We start from the raw sequence: 21,477 nt of genomic DNA, 5'->3' as shown, positions 1-21,477 counted from the left end.
CACGGGTGGTTAGGACCTTGGGGCATCCGTCAGCCTAGCCCGGGCTGCCCGCCGCGAAGGGACAGTGCGTCTTAGCGGTTAAAGTCACGGATGGTATAAACGGGCATAGCTGGCACCTCACCAAACATCCCTGGCCATCGGCTAACAGTGAGACAATTGAAATAAACTACTTTTTGTTGTCTCTAATTATAAAAATGTACATTGTAGGTTGTTTACTCTCTTAATGTCCCCACAAGTGTGACTATATTCATTATAAATGTTGGAGAGTGTGCATTAATATTAAAATGTTTTTTATTTTAGGAAACTCTGTGATACAGTCTTCAATCAGGTGTCCCCGAATGATGCAACAATTGAAAGGCCCTGGCTCATATGCACACCATTGACTGGCTGTGTCTTCTGTTTTGTGTGCAAATTGTTTTCTGTGAATAATACATCTGCACTAGCCAAGAGAGGATTTGATTCATGGAATCAAATTGGCAGACTTGGTGACGATGAAAGTTCTACTGAGCACTAACCAGCTCTCACCACTTACATAATGCGTTTATCAAAGACTCAAACCTTGATAAACATATAGCAGATGGATGTATTAAAGAAGGAAATTACTGGACACAAGTGTTGAAGTGAGTCGTATCAGCAATAAAATTTTTGACAACATGAGGTCTGGCACTGAGAAGGACTAATGAAACCTTTGGGAGTCTTAATAATGGCAATTTCCTTGGCTGCTTAGAGTTCTTAGCAGAATACGACCCTTTCCTGATCTGCCACATCAACAAGTATGGGAATGCTTGTCATGGCACAACATCAAATCTATCCTCAACAATCTGTGAAGAGTTCATCAAATTCATGGCTGACAAGGTAAAGCACGATATTGTGGATGAGCTAAAACTGGCTAAGTACTTTACCTTCAGCGTTGATTCCACGCCATACTGATAAACTGACGTTTACTGTGAGCTACGTGCTGAATAACTGTACACCTGTGGAACACTTCTTGAATTTTGTTTGTTCATTTATTGTTATCAAGGAAACCCTAAGTGATGAACTAAATATCTGTGTAAAGGACAGCAGAGGTCAAACATATGATAATGCTAGTAACATGTCTAGCACTTTTTCTGGTGTGCAAGTTCAGGTAATTGCAGTTAATGAGAAAGCAGTGTACATCCAATGTATGACCCGAGTGCGTATACCCGAGTCTACATCCAGTGCATGACCTATGTGGTGTTGCTGCTGCAGAATCATGCATTCATGCAATCAGTTTTTCAATTTGTCCAAAAACTGCATATGTTTTTCACAGGATCAACTTATTGCTGGGGCCTCTTGTGAGATTCTCTGAATGAGGAGCCATCTGTGGCCAGTAAGAGAGAACTTTTCCCAAGGTGCCTCAGTGACACAAGGTGATCAGCTCTAACAGATGCACTTTGCAGTTTTATCATTCAACTACAAAAGCTACAAATCTGTGCTTCAGGCTCTTGGTGCAGACCCTGCAGAAGAGTGACACACAAGCAGAGGCAAACTCATGTGTTGAAACCATGGATTGGTTGGAGATAGCATTTATGACAACTTTTTGGAGTAGTACCCACAAGATAGACGGCAGGCTGATAGTGCAGGCTTTGAGCCTGCACCAGACGGGGTCGAGGACCATGAGGGCCAGCAGCTAATGGTGAGGGCTGCCACTCCGTGGCAGACTGCCTGGACTGAGGAGCTACAAGCGACAGCTTCCTTTGACGACTTCGACCTCCTCGTAGACCGGCTCACCCAAGAACTGTCTGCGGAAACCGCTGCCAGGAGAAGTTTGAACCAGGAGAACGCCCCGCCTGCCCACAGAACGTCTGCTCCAAACCTCAACACCACCACCAGGGGAGCCAGAAGTAGAGACACCAGACACCGCTACGATCCAGCAGCGGCTTCAGGGATCCAAAAGCTGTACCGGGCAAACCGCTCAAAAGCCATGAGGGAGATCCTAGATGGGCCCTCGCCCTACTGCACGAACCCATCTGAGCATCTCTACAGCTACTTCAAGGATGTATTCAACGGCATAGCCCAGAATGATGCGCAGTGCCCAGAGTGCCTCCGCCCCCTGCCCCGTGTCGACGCAGCAGGTGTCCTGGAAACTGACTTTACGCCCAAGGAAGTGATGGCTAGACTTTCAAAAACAAAAACACAGCTCCTGGGAAAGACGGCATCCCCTAAAGCCTCCTAAAGCTGAATAATTTTAGCTGACTCACTTGTCAGCCATCTCAACGGAAGAATTCGTGCATATTCAAAAATAAACAGCCATTTGTTTTTTAAAAGGTGACTTTGACAGTACTGTTGTTAGCCTCTCAGAAGTTTAATTGAATTCTAATCAGAGGACCTCAATAAAGAGATATTTGAAGAATGGGTACAATGGTGCTCACTTATAAAGCAGGTTTCAGAGTAGTAGCCGTGTTAGTCTGTATTCGCAAAAAGAAAAGGAGTACTTGTGGCATCTTAGAGACTAACAAATTTATTTGAGCATAAGCTTTTGTGAGCTACAGCTCACTTCATCGGATGCTTATAAAGCAGTTTGCCTCCCAGCTGTTATCACAAGCTCTGCCTACACCACTGCAAATGCTGATAATCAACATGCATAATTTGCAAACAGCATTTCCAAATGTCTTTACTGCACAACGCATTTACCTGACGCTACCAGTCTCAAAGTGCAGTGGTGAAAGGTCTTTTTTCACATTTAAAAAGGATAAAAAGTTCTTTATGTGCTACAACAGTTCAAGAAAGACTTAACAGTCTCAGGCCTGGTCTACGCTACGCAGTTTTGTTGACGAAACACGGGAGGCGTACAAACGGCAATGCTCCTTCTGCGGACAAAACTCTCCTGCTTTGCCACCAGAATAAAACCACCTCGATGAGAGGTATAGAGCTTTTTGAGGCAAATTCATATTGACAGAGTGTGAGTGTAGACCCCACGCTTGGTTATGTCACCGTAAATGGCCTTCAGGAGATGTCCCACAATGCCCATCGTAACCACTCTGAGTCAGCAGTTTGAACTCAGCTGCGCTGCACTAAGGCACACAGGCATCTGCCCCTCCCCCTTGAAAGCACTGGGAATTTTTGAAATTCCACTTTGTTTGCTTGGTGTGGACATTGCATCTTCCCAGCTGACTATGGTGACTCCATGCAGCTTCTGCTTGGAGCACACCAAAGCTGTGCTGGATCTGCTGAGTATGTGGGGAGAGGAGGCTGCACAGTCCCAGCTCCACTCCAGCCACAGGAACTTCGATGCCTACAGGCAATTTCTCATGACTTGTTGGAAAAGGGCTACAAACAGGACATGCAGCAGTGCCATGCGAAGATAAAGGAGCTGAGACAGGCGTACCAGAAGGCAAGGGAGGCAAACCATCACTCTGTTCCTGCACTGAAGACCTGCTGCTTCTACAAGGAGCTGGATGCCATCCTTGGCAGCAACCCAGCCTCCACTGCCACAAGCCCTGTGGATACTTCGGTGGGGCTGGAGGCAGTGGACTTAACACCAAGGACAAAGTCATGGATGAGGAGGTCAATTTGGAGGATGATGTGGAGTACACAGCAGGGTTGTCTGGTGGCACAGCAAGTCAGGAACTGTTTTCCACACCAAAGGGGTCTAGCAAGTCCCAGCAGTCTGTCTCTGACACGCATAATGCAGGAGAGGAGAGCCTTGGTAAGTGACCTTCTTGAGTTGATGCTGCTCGGTTATATGAGATAGAGCTCTCCTTTGCTCTGTGTATTCTAGAAGTGGGTGAAGGGATGGAAATATCCAGGACTACTTCTGTTTGAGTGTGCGCCACATTCGAGTGTGCTCCACATTCCCCTGTACAACTAAGCAGCGTGGTGGAACCATGTGTTAATGCACACTAAGATTTCAGGAATCCTCCAAAGAGATCTCTAGGAAACTTTCCTGGACGTACTTGCCAATTCTCTGCCAGAGGTTCCATGGCAGAGCTGCTTTGTTCCTTCCCACCATTGTAGGAAACTTTCCCGTGCCACTCAGCAATAATTTGTGTAGGGAACAAAGCAGCACACAGGTGAGCAGCATACAGGCTGGGTCTGAAGCCACACACATGCAAGAAATAGCATCCTTGCTTATGTTCAGGGTGTGATATCAGCTACAATGACCGCCCCTCCCCCTCCCAACATGGAAAATGGTGGCAGAATTTATAATATTGTCCTTAGTCGACTGCACTGATCCCCTTAAAAAAACACCTAGACCCTTAGTCCCATCTTGAACGTCCAACCCCCACCCAGGCCACACTCACCGTGTTCAGGGCATTCGCCGAGATATGTGCTTGTGAGGGGACAGTGAGAAAGTGATTTGTATGTTAAAAGAGGTGTATTGATTCAATTCTGTGCATGAACTAACAATCATGCTTCTGTGTATTGTTTCTTGTGCTTCTGCAGATGTGGCCTTTAGGGCAACCCCTTACACACTGGCTTGTGTACATTCCAGATAAAGAAGCAACCAAGGCAGAGCAAGGAGGACATTTCAGAGAGGTGCTCCAATCTTCAGAGGCCATGGGGGAAGAATCAAGGAAGTGGAGAGAGACCCTCAAGGAAAAATTTAAAATAGAAAGACGGGACAGAAAGGAGAGTGAGGAGTGAATTGTAAAGGACCAGGAGTAGATGATTAAAGTGATGGAGGCACAAACAGAGATATTGTAGTCCCTAATAATGCTCCAGGCTGAACACATGCATGCTTGCCGCTTCCCCACCGCAGCTGATACAGAATGGCTTTCCGTGCCCTCCCCAAACTCCTCCCACACATTCCATCTCCCTATCACATTCACTTCACCCCTTCATTCAGCTTCCAAAATGATAGCTGGACTTACACATAACATTGCAGGGCAGCGTAGGCTCTCATAGCTATGTCCTTTCCCACGAAGCCTTTTGTGGGTGGTGGTAATTGGTATTTAATGTTATCAGATTTGCCCGTTACTTTGGGGTATGCTCATTTATTAGGATTACTCTTCTGGGGGTTGTTTCTGTAATTCTATTAATGTACTGCTTGTGTCACTTGTGTTTTCATGTGGAGCTCTGCTCCTCCCTTCTGTAAGTCTCCTCTCAATGGAGCTATCCTGCAGGACCTAGGTTCCCCAGGGCTGGGTTCTTTCAGCCCCAGAACCAGATGAACGAAGGCGCACGCCCACATATTAACAGAGCAAGTCTGGGTGGACCAGGTCAGTCAGCACTTTCCAGCAGACCCCTTATATGTACCTGGGCTCAATAGGCTGGGCCAAGCAGCACTTTCAAGCTGCCACCCTTACGTGCCACAAGTACCACACCGGAACAGAGTAAGCCTGAGCAGGCTGGGTTGAACAGCACTTCCAGGCTGCCACCCTTATATGCCCCTGTACTCAGCGGACTGGGTCTAGCAGCACTTTCAAGCTGCCACCCTCGTATGCCCCTGGACTCAGTAGTCTGGGTCTAGCAGCGCTTTCAAGCTGCCACCCTCGTATGTCACAGTTTTAGCACATCCCTATCACCTCTTTCACGTCACAGTTATGCTGGTAGTACCCCCTTGATGAGCAAACCCCACAGTATTTTTGGGCTCTACAGGGATCTTTAGCTTAGGTAAGAGAAGCGTTACTGCAGAGTAAATGGGGAACCTAAAAACACAAAAGAGTGAAGTTTAGAGAGAGAGAGAGAGGGAAGCAACCAGCTTAACCATAAAAGTTATTTATTGGATAATAGTGATAACTACACAAGGAGAGCCTAAACCAATGTAGCAGTTACATTATTAAAGGTTAATAGCTGAGGTAGAAAGGAAAACAGAGAGAGAAAAAGAGGGGGATCTCACCACTTCCATGAAGCTTGAGCTGGTCGGGGTTCCCAGGTGATGGTAGTAGCTCAGGGTCCTGAGTGCTGGAGACAGGCAGAGCCCCCAGCATGATCAGTCAGGAGAAGATGGAGTCCCGGTGGAACTGATGCATAGTTTCGATCCAAGCATCAGAACACTTACTGAGTGTGAGTAGGGGGTTTTGTAGGGAGAATACAATGGTTCAAGGGAGAACACTAGATTTGTTTATGGGTAAACTGGTGACTCAAGAGTTTTCTTTAGGCTAGACAATAGGAGCTGATCATTCTTGGATATGGATGATGTTCCTTCCAGGGAGCTCACAATACAATTAGCTTGCTTCAGTATTTTGAGTATCAATCAAAGATTCATTACTAGAATTGGTCTGATAACTGCTGAGCTGGGGGTGTGCGGGCATAGGTTCATTAACATGTGACAATCTCCCATGATGCAGTGCTTCCCTGCTTTTCTGGTCCCAGAGTTCAGTGCAGTTCTCCATTCTGTATGCAAGTGCTCCCCCACGTTCTTGGACGTCTGGGTGAGGAGGCTATGGAACTTGGGGAGGAGGGAGGTTGGTTACATAGGGGCTGCAGTGGCGCTCTGTGCCTTTCCTGCACCTCAACCATACACTGGAGCATATCAGTTTGATTCTCCAGTAGCCTCAGCATTGTATCCTGCTTCCTTTTTTTGGAGACCCCAGGGCATGGCCACTAGTTAAGTCGAGGGGATGGAAGGCCATAAGGGTCGAGGAGGTCTCCCTGCTGAAGGCCTAAGGGCTTCTTCTCAACCCCCCTTAATAGAATTCAGGCCTGGCTGGTTTGAGTAAGCTCTTTTGCTCTTAAAACAATATTGCAGCCGCAGATAATGCCTTATAGTGTAAGGTTTGCTGACGCCAAGTTAAAGATAATAGGAGAGACAACTACAAGGCCAGACAGAATGTGCTGGTTGTTTAAGTTGCTAGGAATGCTTGTTAGAGGTTGCAGGAAATAAACATTGTTGTAACCCATATAAGGAAGGTAGAGTATTTGTGCAAATTTTGATTGGCTAATGTGTAGTGCAGTAGCATTAAGGAATATAAAAGTGTGTGTAATGACCTGCTCTGATGTGCAGGATTTGAGATTCTATTCTCCCTATACCTTGTTTGCAGCTGCAAATAAACTTTTCTGCTTCTCCACCCCATTGTGATTATTGAGTGAAGCACACCGGGTAACGAACCCCTGCTGTTGTTTTGCCTCTGGGCACTGGGTGCCGGCAACACTTTCATCATGCTGTTGCCACCTTTCCTCTTGATCCCGGCACCTCTCCTGTTGCTCCAGCCATCTGTCCTCTCACGTGTCCCTCCTGTCCTCACATTCATTTTGTGCTTTTCTGGACTTTACCATTGTCTGCCTCCACTCATTCTGCTGGGCTCTTTCAGTTTGGGTGGACTGCATGAGCTCAGAGAACATTTCATCATGAGTGCATTTTTTTTGCCTTCATATCTGCGCTAACCTCTGGGATGGAGATCCTAGTGGCAGCACTGAAACATTTGCAGCTGCGGGGGGGAGATTAAAATTGAAAAAGACACATTGGCCATTTAAAAGGAGGGGCTGATGTTTTCAGGTTAATGTGCAGCACAAACCCAACTAAGCCCCCCCCCCAGACACACACCCAATTCTCTGGGATAATCGCTTCACCCCTCCCCCCACTGCGTAGCTAACAGCGGGGATGATTTCTTTTCAGCCACAGGCAAACAGCCCAGCAGGAATGGCCACCTCTGAATGTCCCCTTAATAAAATTCCTCTATTTCAACCAGTCGACCACGAATGATATCACACTCCTGAGGATAACACAGAGAGATAATGAATGGATGTTGCTTGAATGCCAGCAAACACCGGGACCACACGTTGCCATGGTTTGTTATGCAATGATTCCAGAATACGTGTTACTGGCCTGCCGTGGTAAAGTGTCCTACCATGGAAGACGCACTAAGGCTGCCCTCCCCAGAAACCTTTTGCAAAGGCTTTGGGAGTACATCCAGGAGAGCTTCATGGAGATGTCCCTGGAGGATTTCTGCCTCATCCCCAGACACGTTAACAGACTTTTCCAGCAGCTGTACTGGCCGCGAATGCATCCCAAGTCTTCAGAGCAAATTAATCATTAAACACGCTTGCTTTTAAACCATGTATTATATTTACAAAGGTATACTCACCATAGGTGACTTCTCTGCCTTCAAGGTCCGGGAGCCCACCTTGGGAGGGTTGGGAGGGTATTGGCTCCAGGGTGATAAACAGTTCCTGGCTGCCGGGGAGAATGGCTTCTCCGCTTGCCTGGTGTGCGCTATCTTCAACCTCCCCCTCTTCATCATCTTCCTCGTCCCCAAAATCCTCATCCCTGTTGCGTGAGACTCCCTTGCAGGAGTCCACGTACAGGTGTATGGTAGTTGTAGGGGCACCCCCTAGAACTGCATGCAGCTCATCATAGAAGCGGCTTGTCTGGGGCTCTGACCCTGAGTGGGTGTTTGCCTCTTGGGTTTTTTGGTAGGCTTGCCTGAGCTCCTTAAGTTTCACGCGGCACTGCTGTGGGTCCCTGTGATAGCCTCTGTCCTTCATGTCCTTGGTGATTTTTTCAAATATTTTGGCATTTCGTCTTTTGGAGCAGAGTTCTGATAGCACGGATTCGTCTCCCCATACAGCGATCAGATGTAGTACCTCCCGTTCAGTCCACGCTGGAGCTCTTTTGATTCTGGGACTCCATGGTCATCTCTGCTGATGAGCTCTGTGTGGTCACGCCATGGTGGCCAAACAGGAAATGAAATTCAAAAGTTTGCGGGGCTTTTCCTGTGTAGCTGGCCAGTGCATCCAAGTTGAGAGTTCTGTCCAAAGCGGTCACAATGGAGTACTGTGGGATTGCTCCCGGAGGCCAATACTGTCGAATTGCGTCCACACTAACCCAAATTGGACCCAGTGATGTCGATTTCAGCGCTAATCTCCTTGTCGGGGAGGAGTACAGAAATCGATTTTAAGAGCCCATTAAGTCAACAAAAATGGCTTCATTGTGTGGACGGGTGCAGGGTTAAATCGATCTAACCCTGCTAAATTCAACCTAAACTCGTAATATAGACCAGGGCTTAATTTCTGAAATGGTGCTAAACATTTTGTTTGCTCACACTTGCCACTATACTTTATTCAGCTGCACCCACTGAAAACTTCCATCATCTTCAGAAATAGGTATGCAGTCAAGAAGTGTTTCAATGTTGTGATTAAAGAATAGGCAGGGCCAAAACCATTTTGATTTACCTACATTAAGAAACAGCAGACCTGTAATTAACAGCTCATAGTGGCAATAGTAGAAACTGTACTGCAGACCGGTCTCAATCATGTCATATAATCTTACTCTCAAACCTTGCCTGTGCTAAGGAATTTGCAAAAGTTTCCCAATGCAGTATAGGCCTGGCTTGACATGAGTAATTGGACACGGGTCAGGCCTTATTTCTGGAGAAACAGGTTAAGGGAGGTAAATGAATCAGCGGGCTAGAAACAGAATGTCTGTACTAGTTAAGATAAGGTTGAACACCCAGGGACCATGCACAATGGACAAGATAATGGAGAAAATAAGCCTGAATTGTAAAATGAGGTAAAGAGTACGTGCATGGACAGTGCATGCTGTACAGGGACTGGTTTCTACAAAGTGATCAAGCCAATCCCAAAATGTGTGACGCAATGTGTAGTAAATGCAATGTAATGTGTAAATGTATATAAAGGAAGAGGTTTGTTGTGTAACTTTGAATGTGAGGCACACCCTATGTCCCACGCCATAAGCTTGAGTCTGATCAACTTAGCATAGCTTTGATGTATGCTAAATAAAGGAATCTCAGTGACAAGACTGTAGTCGAACTAAGTTCTTGGGTAACCTAGTGGAAGAGGTCTCAGGGGAATGCCATATGCAGCTTTACTAGTGGTAGCAACATTGGGGCTGTTGGCATAGACAAGATTGCCATGACAACTGTTACATTGTTTAAGACTCCTCTGAGCAGAGTGGTAAAAGCCACGGGTGGCTGCAGATTTATCTGTGCTAATGTTCCTGCCATTGCTAGTATCAGTGATGTTAGCAATGGTGGGAAACTTTTGCCAAAAAAAATCTATGACAAGATGGTAAAAAAGATTGAATCTGCAGTACCACTTCCACTGTTGGTACCACAGGTGAATTTGCACTGGCAGTGAATTACAGGTCAGACTTTTGCCAGTATAGACATTGCACCTAGAATCAGCAGTCTATCTACTACTTTGTTTAAACATAATTTAACAAGATTCTGATAAGGTATCATTGTCGGCAGATTTTGTTTTCTTCAAGTATAACCATGTTGTACAATATATAACCATTATACAACCATTGTACAACCATGTTGCTATAGACTGCCACACTTCCCCATATGAGTGATTAGGGAAATCATGCCAGAACTCTTCTAGGAAAAAATGTTTAAACAGCTGTAACTACCACATGTCATATGGCAATGTGGAAAAAAATGGTTGCATACCTATACTTTAAGTGTTGTTCTTCAAGATGTGGTTGCACATGTGTATTCCACTCTGGGGGGAAGAAGGGAGGAAAGATGTATTTTGATGGTCATTTTATCCACTTCAAAGATTTGTTACTACTGGATAACTGCAGCACTGTTAAAGCATATTCAGCTTTTACATGATGTTGTTTTAATTTTATTTACTCCTAAATACTATGACTATATCATTTGAATAATAAAGTTAATATTTCTGTGATCAGAACTTGGCTGAATGAACATGGCACATCATCAAGACATCAAATGATATTCTATGTTTTTTTCTGGAATGTTATCTGAAGAATTTTCCACATTTTCACAGATGAATGCCAGTTGGGGATTTGCCACATCCTTAATTAATTCCTATGAAACCTGCTAAAGATTGAGGCCAAGTAGTCACTTTCAAATGACTGATGATGTTGTGTGCATTTGGGGGGGGAAGGTCAGTTAGAGACCTTAAATGGAATTGATTTTTCAGAGGGTGAGTACTTAGTACTTTATGAGAAGACAGTGACAAAAACAAAACGGAATTGGAAGATGCATTTGCTAGATCAGCTTTTCAGAGGTAACCTGTTGGGGTCCCTTAGGGTTAAAAGCATCAGCCTTCCTCAGGTTGCTTCCCCCTATGCTTAGTTTCAGCAGGTTTTACACAGGAATTATGAGGTCATGTTTGCCTTAAAGGAAATGATTGGTAGCACCATGATGAAGGCTTTGGACAAAATAAGGCTCAAATTATGTGCTGCATTACACACCGGCTGCATGTTGTCCTTTTCCAAGCAAGGAGCTATCCAAGGTGCTTTACTCAATATAACAAATTTACCATAAAACTAAAATATATTGAATTTTAATATTTGTTTATCTTCAGTAAAGACCTTACTAAAATAAGATTATTTGGTAAAGACTAAACTTGCCTCTTGGGACCTGATCATGCAGTCCAAACATAGTAAATCAGAATATTCACATGTTTATTGTTCTGCACATGCTTTGGCACTTTGTTGTATTGGGATCATAGGCAAAACTAAGAGTTTTCCAAGCATAAGGATTGCAGATTTGGGCCCTTAAAATACAGTTCCTACCTACTGTTATGTATTGTGATAATAGTAACTAGGTAATTTAAAATGTTTCTTTTTCTATTTGTTCTAGGGCACTCATCTTTCCTGTCTTGCTTCGTGGAGGAAAACCAACACCATTCATTGTTTTTGCACTAGCACTCATATTCTGTGTCTGTAATGGATACTTGCAAGGCCGGAGCTTAAGTAATTATGCAGAATATCCTTCTGGTTGGCTGAAAGGTCCTTGTTTCATTGTAGGTGAGGTGAATAAAAGCATGCTGTTTTATGAGAACCAAAAGCAAAATTGATTATCATAAATCTTTATAAAAAAAGGAACATAAAATTATAGTTCTCATACATGGGAATCCAGTGGTCTAGACTTTTTGTTTGTTAGACCTGCTTATTGTGATACAATGGAAGTCATTTAATCTTTATTTTTCTTTCCTTACTTCCATCTTTGAGTTTTGATTCCCTTTTCTGATGTGCCATCTGAGCAACTGTATATCTATCAGCCTGACATTGGTCTTGGGCAAAAAAATGGAATGGCTGAAATGGGTCTGGATTAATATAGCATTAAAGGAAATCAATAAAATTAATGTCAGTCAACATGGGATTATGGAAAACTGACTAATTTGATACCCTTTTTTGATGAGATTACAAGTTTGTTTGATAAAGGTAATAGTGTTGATGTAATATCCTTAGATTTCTGTACTGCAGTTGACTTGGTTCCACATGACATTTTAATTAAGAAGCTACAAGAAAATGAACATGGAATACATTAAATGGATTAAAGGCTGGCTAAATTACAAGTCTCAATGTAAGCGTAAATGGAGTAAACTGTCATGGGATAAGAGGGAAGGTCCTCTCATGGATTGAAAACTGGTTAAAAGAGGTTAAAAGATAGGCAACAAAGGATAGGAACAAATAGTCAGTTTTCAGAATGGAGAGAGGTAGATAGTGGTGTCTCCCAGGGGTCTATACGGGGCCCAGTCCTATTCAATATATTCATAAATGATCTGGAAAAAGAGGTAAACAGTGATGTGGCAAAATTTGATGATACAAAATTGCTCAAGTTAGTTAAGTCCCAGGCAGATTGCGGAGAGCTACAAAACAATCTCTCAGAACTGGGTGACTGGGCAACAAAATGGCAGATGAAATTCAATGTTGATAAATGCAAAGTAATGCACGTTAGAAAACATAATCCCAACTATACATATAAAATTATGGGGTCTAAATTAGCTGTTACCAGTCAAGAAAGAGATCTCGGAGTCATTGTGGATAGTTCTCTGAAACTATCCACTCAATGTGCAGCGGCAGTCAGAAAAGCAAATAGAATGTTGGGAATCATTAAGTAAAGGACAGATAATAAGACAGAAAATATCATATTGCCTCTATATAAATCCATGGTACACCCACATCTTGAATACTGCATGCAGATGTGGTCGCCCCATCTCAAAAAGATATATTGGAATTGGAAAAGGTTTAGAAAAGGGCAACAAAAATGATTAGATGTGTGGAATGGCTACCATATGAGGAGTGATTAATAAGACTGGGACTTTTCAGCTTGAAAAAGAGACAACTAAGGGGGGATATGATAGAGGTCTATACAATCGTGACTGGTGTGGAGAAAGTAAATAAGGAAGTGTTGTTTACTCCTCATAAAACAAGAACTAGCTGTCACCAAATGAAATTAGTAGGCAGCAGGTTTTAAAAAAAAAGGAAGTATTTTTTCACACAAAGCAGTCAACCTGTGAAACTCCTCGCTAGAGGATGTTGTGAAGGCCAAGCCTGTAACAGGGTTCAAAAAAGATACGTTAGTAGATAGAAAAGTTCATGGAGGACAGGTCCATCCATGGCTGTTAGCCAGGATGGACAGGGATAGTGTCCCTAGCCTCTGTTTGCCAGAAGCTGGGACTGGGCGACGGGATCAATCATGTGATGATTACCTGTTCTGTTCATTCCCTCTGGGGCACCTGGCATTGGCCACTGTCGGAAGACAGGATACTGGGCTTGATGGACCTTTGGTCTGTCTCAGTATGGCCGTTCTTATGTTCTTATGAAAAACTCTCTTTTGGAAATTGTCTGCTGGGCTAGAGTCACAAAGAAACATAAGTGTAATGACACTGAGCACTACCATGCCTAACTTTGAGGTACGTAGAAAATCATTGGGATTTACAAAGCCTAGTTTAGGCACCTAGCCTTCCTATACAATGAATAAGGAGAGATAGGTGCCTCACAATGGGATTCACAAAAGTCAGCATTCTAGGCAGTTCCTCACCTAAGCTAGCCAATGGGAGCTGCCAAAAGCAAGGGATATGTGTTAAGCCCTGCCACTCTCATAAAGATAAGCACCTATGTCTGGGCTGCAGGGAGTCATTGGAGCCAGGGGACTAGATCCTGGGTCTTCCACCTCCCAGGTGAGTGCTTTAACATCAGTCAATCTAGTCATTCTCAGGCTTGTGTGCTTTCACTCTCTTTGTCTGGCCCAATTTCTTTTTACAAGTATTTATCTACAGTGGAACAGCTTCAACAAGAGAGACTGAGGGAACTCCACATCAGAATATCCTATAGTCTAGTGATTAGAGTACTAACTAACAGAGGTGGCAGATCCCTGTTCTTATCCCTTCGCCCCCTGAGGTGGAGACGGGGATGTGACTCAAGGACATCTTGATGCAAACTGAGAGAGGCACAGTGGTACAAAAGGATTACAGAGATCTCTTGGGTAAGGCATCTATCTACTAATCCACCAAAGAGTGCCATGTAAGGACTCCAATAAAAGCCTGAATTGGTTGTCATAAGAGCGGCAAAGACACCTATGGCACCTTACAGACTAACAGACGTATTTGAGCATGAGCTTTCGTTGGTGAATACCCACTTTGTCGGATGCATGGAGTGGAGCTCCATGCTCAAATACGTCTATTAGTCTATAAGGTGTCACAGGACTCTTTGCCGCTTTTACAGATCCAGACTAACACGGCTACCCCTCTGAAACTGGTTATCATAATCATTTTGAGATGTATGTATGGGTAATATGTGAAGGTATGTATATGTACTAAAAGGTATGTTCTTTAGGTCTGTGAGTTAAGGCAGGTCACTGATTAAGTATTCTAAGGCTCACAATGGATGGCCCTTCACAGCCTGAGCAAAATGCTAACAGATTGTGGAGGTTGCGGGAAAAAAGAGAAACAGCATGGGTTATCCTGTTAAAGGATAAGACAATGAACTTTTGAAACTATATCTGAGATACAGATGAATCTCCAATTATTCCTTCAGTGTGTAAGGACAAGACGCCAGTGGGCTTGAACGTCTGAGGAGGCATCTCAGCCAAACTGGTTGAAAACACTGGGGAAAATATTAGGGGTAAGCTATTTTGTAGGAGATAGGTGAATGCCTTGTCAGTTAAGTTTAGGCTCTAGAAAGCATATTATGATTTTGTTTTATATGTAACCATTTGTTTCTAATTTTCTTATTTTCTATCACTTGCATGTCTATTCTTTGCTATTAAATAAGCTCTCTTACAGTGGCCCAATCTGATAGGCAGGCTTTGAGCACGCTTACCGGATAGGCAAGTTAGGTGGAGAAACCCCTGTTTTCCATTGGTTCATGCATTGCTCTGGAGCTTCAGCGTCTGGATGCTTGGTGTGGGGCTGCAGTGTTTTTGTTCAGAGGCAGAAACATAGGCACCTAGGGAACTTTTACTGTAAAAATTTAGTTGCTGAGAGAATTTAGGCATCTACAGGATTTGGGCGTAGCTGAGCGTGGGTTTTGTGAATTCCAGTTGGGCCTGATTCTGATTTTTAGCTACCTAAGTCCTTTTGTGAATCTGGCCTCAAATTGGTGTAGTGCTGCAGTGCTCTGGAGGAGGGAGTCTGAGTTTAAACAAGGAAAAGAAAGGGGCAGGGGAACGCTGAACTGTATCCATTTGGTGGAATGAGGAGGTCTGAGTAGAGCACCCATAAGGACACTATTATAAGCATAAGAGAAGGTTAGTCATCCTGGGCAGTAACTGAGATTCTTCAAGATGTGTGTTCCTATGGGTGCTCCACTACCCGCCCTCCTCCCCTCTGCCAGCAGGCATTGCTACCAAAGTTCTCCAATCCCACCTACAATGGAACACCCCTAGGGGGACACATCTGAAAGAACCTCAGTTACTGTACTGGGTGAGTAACCTTCTCTTCACTTGAGCACTGTCCACATAGGGCAGCTATAATGCATCATTTTAGATTCCCTGTTACATCGTAAATCAGGTCTGTCTCTCAACTCATTGAGGGCCCACATAGCAGTGATCTCAGCGTTTCATCCCCCGATCCAAGGGAAGTCAGTATTTTCCAACTCCATGGTAGTTAGATTTTTGAAAGGTATTGTCAGTCGCTTTCCACCAGCAGTAAAAGAAGTGGTTCTCCTCTTGGACCTTAACATTGTGCTTGTTGCCCTTGTGGGACCTCCATTTGAGTCCCTAGCATCACATTCTCTTTCCCTCCTTTGCCAAAAGACAGCCTTTCTTATTGCTATAACGTCTGCTAGGAGGGAATTTAGGGAGGCTGGTGTGAGTGCTGGAAGCTCCCCCAGCACCCAGATTGTGGCCCTGCCCCCTGCTCAGCCTCCTTCCCTGAGGCCACGCCCATGCTTGGCCCCCTCCCCTGAGGCCTCACCGTCACCGCTCGCTCCTCTCCTCAGCAGAGGAGAGGAGTGGGCGGCGGCAGCAGTTGTGGGAGGCCTCAGTGAAGGCGGGTTGGAGGAGAGGAGTGACTTGATGAGCTATGGGGGTCTTAGGTGAAGGGGTGCAGCGGGGACAGGAAGGGGCTAAGCAAGGGCAGGCATTGGCGGAAAGAGGCAGGGCTGGAAGAGGAGCAGCATGGGCGAGGCCATGGGGGAAGAGTGGAGCAGGGTCTTGAGGCGGAACGCAGGCTAGGCTACGGCCCAGGCATCCGCACTCTCAAATGTGGTGGGTCATCAGTGTGCCTCCAAAGGGAGGTGTGCCACATCATGTTTGGGGAGGCATAGTGTACCCTGGCCTATTAAAACCGCCACCCATGGCAGCACTGCCCCTAATTAGTCTCAGGAGGGACCACAAGTAGGCGTAGGATACTACAGGGTTCTCTGGCTTCAGTGCACTGGGTGTGCACACCTGAGTGGAATACACATCTGCACCTACATCTCTAAGAACAACAGTTATAGTATAGGTAAGCAATAGTTTTTTCTGCTCACTCAGAGCTCATTCTGGATTGGTGCCTAACTATATACAAAGGCCTGGATCCACACAAGTACTTAGTTGTTGCCATGCTCAGTATCATGGCATCAAACTTTTAGGTGCCTAGGAAATCACAGGAACACCACTGTGATCCACAAAATCTGAATTAAGTGCCTAGGCTCACTATACAATGAGTGGGGAGTGGGGGAGGGAAAGGTGCCTTACAGCATGATCCACAAAAACAATACAGTAGGTGGGGAGCCGCCCAAACTAGCCAATGAGAGATGCTGATGATAGGGATTTGTGCTAAACTGTGTCCTCTGAGATAGGCATCTATCTCTGTTTAGCAATCCATGAAAGGGAACCTGCCACCTGGAGTTAGGTGCCTGAGGGGCCTAAGTCATTTCTTGTGTGAATGAGCTAGGCACGGAGGGCGGAGAGCATCAGGCAGGGAGGGTGGGGTCAGTCGGTCACCCTCCCGTGTGAGAGAGGTGTACGGAAGTGTGTGTATGTCACCCTCCTTGTGTGTCTGTGTGCGGGGGTTGGGGGGGGGGGGTGTCACTCCTCCCCGTGTGAATTCTAAAGCCATAAAGATAAGGTAAATAAAAAGAATCCAACTATGAGGTATTTCTTTTTAACAGGGGCTCAGTCAACTTGATGTTAATTTGAATGTTTGTACAATTGATTGCCATTGAACTCACTTGAATACAAGTAATTTTACCAGGTGTCCCATATTCAGCATAGGGAAATATGGCCACCCTACCCTTACTCTTTTTTGAGAGCTGGAGTACCGGGGTCCACTGGAGAGAGCTCTGCCATTGATTTAGCGGGTCTTCTCTAGACCCATTAAATCTGTTGCAGCACCATTGATCTCCCCATAGTGGAGACCAGCCCTTAGTTTCCACTTACCACACACACACATATATATACACACACACACACACCATTTGGCAAGAAGGTCAGCATTTGCATTCAATTTCTTGGCTTAATACTGCAACCAAAAGGAGGAGGTTTGTAGGAACAGGTAGCAGCGGGTGAATCTGGAATATTTAATATTCTTTATTTTCCATTGTTGCAGAAAGTTAATATGAAAAGTCTCCTCATCTCTGATCTGCTCTCAGCTGGGCTGACAGACCTACTCATCTAGAGAACTCTGCCTCCATATGGGCTCATGGAGCCTTTGCAGTTTACTCAAAAGCTTGCCATCCAAGCTGGACAGCAGTCTCAGCACTCAGTCTCTGTAGCAGAATTTTTAGAAGTAGGTGTTCCTGTTTTAGGCCCTGATTCTGCAAACCTGCACATGCTTAAGTTTACTCATATGAGAGGTCTCATTGAAGTCAAGGAAATGTAGGAAAAATGGGAATGTCTAATATTAACAAGGTACAAGCTGTATCTGGAAAATACTGAGAGACAACCTGATGCAGACAATCGGGCTATTCACATGCACAAAATTAGAAGTGCATAAATATTTTCAGAATTAGGGGCCTCATGGATGTACACTTCTGTGCTGGGCCTGCAACAGAATCTGCAGTGCTTACTCCTGTGTAACAACTAAAATGATGAATCTGCTGTGGAAAATTCAGGAACACATCCAGTGAAAGAGAAGGTTAAAGCATGCTTTTTAGACAGTGATCAATGTGGATTAATTTCTTTAACATCTTTTTGAATGTTAGTTTATTTGAGCAGTTCAGTTTATCAATATGGGTGTGAGAACATATGCATATATTAAAAGTATAATTTAAATCCGGGGTAGTGGTAAGAATAAAGCCTTCTGTCCTTGTTTTCATAGCTCCCAATCCTGCAATTGGTTCTTTGTAGGATTGGGGCCATACTTTACAGTGTCACCAGAACTGCTTGATGGATTTACAGGTTCATGTAGAGTTAGAGGTACACTACTGCTTATGTTTTTTTATATAAACGTAGGGTTATTTGTTTGTATAAACCATAGTTTGTTCTATGAAAACAGGTGTTTTCAGTCCAGTATTTTAATATTATTACTTTGACTCTTTTTCTTTAGGTTTTGCAGGGTGGCTGAGTGGCATGGCAATTAATATCTATTCTGATCACATTCTCAGAAATCTGAGAAAACCAGGGGAAACAGGCTACAAAATACCAAGAGGTGAGTAAAAAGTTAAGGAATTTAAAATGGCAAAGGAATGTCTCAGAACTTGGTTCTATTGTATTTAAAGGACATAAATTGCTCAGGGACATAACAGATATCAAGATCAGGAAACCAATGGCAAGAGGATTTTCAAGCATATTTCCTGAAACAAGAAATTGGCTTTATTACTCTAAATGAAGGGAAACGATCTGACTACACCGCAAAAACCCTGCCTATCTCTGTGTAACTGCCTCAGAGCAAAAGGCTGCTTTTGTAGAGTCTAGTGACCTAGTGATGACCCAAGGTCTGTTAATATTTGTTGCTCTGCAGTTTTTTGAGATACTCCACTTCTGCACTGCTTTCTCACAGTTATTGTTAATGTGTTTATTCACTCTTCTGAGAATTAACAAGCCTTTCCACTGAATTTTGCAACCATCTTTTGCAGTCATTTTGCAATCTTTCCTTGGCAATCATTCTTCTTATTTGAATTTTGAGATTACCTTCTAACATTGACAATTGTGAATAAAGTACCCACGCAGGACTTGATTGTAGGCTTGCTATGAAACGATCAACATATAAAGTTTTGCAAAAGAAGTGAGAGGTTAATTGCTGCACAGGTAGAAGGATGCTGTTTTTAAAAATGTATTTACCTAAATAAAATCAACAACTTTAAACCAAAATGTGATGTAAAAAATTTTCATGTCAAAAGTAAGTACTGTGCTTGGCATCCACTGTACTTTTCTGATACCTGTTTCATTTTTATTACTTAAAGAAAACAGTTTTAAAACTTTGTCCCTGATTTTTGCCTCCCTTAAATTGAATAGCATTTGCTCATCTGAGTACTCTTACTGACGACAATGGAACTATCTGAGTCAGTGCTCTTCTAAATGAATAAGAGTGCGAGAATCCTTTTATTTATTTTACTTCTAATTCCCAGTAGTGAAGAGTTGACTTTAGGCTCACACAGCTGTGAAATACAATTTGGGACTCTTTAATACCTTGTCTCTTTCAATAGAGGCCAGAGTTAAAACAGTAAAGTTGACTATTCTCCTGAGATTCTTTTATTCCTGTTTCCTAGTGAGGTGTTGTTTTTTAACCAAACTTTAAGCAAACGAATTCTGTGGTTTAAGTGGGTAAAATACTTAGGACTAAACTGTCATTCAGAAGAGTAAAATTGTGGAGAGTTTGGCACTAACTTAATTTCTAAGGTATCCCACTAGGATACAGATTTTAAACATTGTATTAATCTAACTAAATGACCCTTTGAAAACAGTATGGTACTATTCAAAAAGGCTATCATTTATAAATAGAAATATCACGCTTTTGAGTTCTCATAAATTCTGGCTCTCACATATTTCAAAACTTGGAAGCAGTTAATTGAATGTGTACTTGTGGGGCTCTGTGACCAGATTGGCCACTGCTTTACAGGCATTTGTTGAGGATTTCTAGTAGGCTTTGTGCCACATTTTCAAGCGTAGGTACTAGCAACATGAGAGAATTCATGAGAGAATGACGTCTGCATGTGAATAAAGGTGTACTGTTAGGTGAATTGTACATGCAAAAACACTGGAAACCACTACTTTTTTTTTGAATGACTATACATTGTAAAAAGAAAAGGAGTACTTGTGGTACCTTAGAGACTAACAAATTTATTTGAGCATAAGCTTTCGTGAGCTACAGCTCACTTCATCAGATGCATGCAGTGGAAAATACAGTATGGGGATTTTATATACACAGAGAACATGAAACAATGGGTGTTACCATACACACTGTAACGAGAGTGATCAGGTAAGGTGAGCTATTACCAGCAGGAGAGAAAAAAAAACAAACAAAAAACCTTTTGTAGTGATAATCATGGTGGGCCATTTCCAGCAGTTGACAAGAACCTATGAGGAACAGTAGGGGGGAAAAAATAAACATGGGGAAATAGTTTTACTTTGTGTAATGACACATCCACTCCCAGTCTTTATTCAAGCCTAATTTAATGGTGTCCAGTTTGCAAATTAATTCCAATTCAGCAGTCTCTTGTTGGAGTCTGTTTTTGAAGTCTTTTTGTTGTAATATTGCCACTTTTAGGTCTGTACTAGAGAGATTGAAGTGTTCTCCGACTGGTTTTTGAATGTTATAATTCTTGACGTCTGATCTGTGTCCATTTATTCTTTTACATAAAGACTGTCTGGTTTGGCCAATGTACATGGCAGAGGGGCATTGCTGGCACATGATGGCATATATCACATTGGTAGATGTGCAGGTGAACGAGCCTCTGATAGTGTGGCTGATGTGATTAGGCCCTATGATGGTGTCCCCTGAATAGATATGTGGACACAGTTGGCAACGAGCTTTGTTGCAAGGATAGGTTCCTGGGTTAGTGTTTTTTTGTGTGGTGTGTGGTTGCAGGATCATCATCATGGATCTACAACCTATCCTGAAGGACAGCCCATCACTCTCACAGATCTTGGGAGACAGGCCAGGCCTCGCTTACAGACAGCCCCCCAACCTGAAGCAAATACTCACCAGCAACCATAAATAGTAACAAGCGGCCAGGACCCAGGAGCCCCTCTCTCTACTTAAGGGCTAATCACAGAAACCAAACACCCGACCTGATTCCATACCAGCTGGGTCTGATAACTAAATAGGGCTGGCTGGCCCCAAGCGTCCTAGCTCTCAGTGGGACACTCCACTCTGTTAAGGCCTTCTTGCATGAAAGTCACTGTCAGCTGGAGAAAAAATTATTTCCCATTGTGAAATAATTCCTGCAGAATTCATTACTAACTCTGCTATTACACAGCTGCAAGAATA

General features: G+C 43.7%; 1 protein-coding gene across 2 annotated transcripts in view; it reads left to right on the top strand.

The window, feature by feature from the left end:
* The window catches only part of SRD5A1 (steroid 5 alpha-reductase 1), a 51,051-nt gene that overhangs the window by 4,243 nt on the left and 25,331 nt on the right, over positions 1 to 21,477 (top strand). Inside the window, exons 3-4 of one of the 2 annotated variants that reach the window (XR_006288778.1) lie at positions 301 to 3,670; positions 4,408 to 6,973. Coding sequence is in view for 1 of the 2 variants with exons in the window: in XM_037893363.2 (XP_037749291.1) it covers positions 11,478 to 11,644; positions 18,595 to 18,696 (269 nt within the window). In the remaining variant the exon portion in view is untranslated. Of the gene's footprint in view, positions 1 to 300; positions 3,671 to 4,407; positions 6,974 to 11,477; positions 11,645 to 18,594; positions 18,697 to 21,477 lie in introns of those variants that run through there. The other variant, XM_037893363.2, reaches the window with a different exon arrangement.

The sequence above is a fragment of the Chelonia mydas genome, chromosome 2, assembly GCF_015237465.2.
Source record: "Chelonia mydas isolate rCheMyd1 chromosome 2, rCheMyd1.pri.v2, whole genome shotgun sequence".
Lineage (NCBI taxonomy): Eukaryota > Metazoa > Chordata > Testudines > Cheloniidae > Chelonia > Chelonia mydas.
The sequence above is the reverse complement of the archived record's forward strand: the minus strand, read 5'-3'. Positions and strand labels throughout refer to the sequence as shown.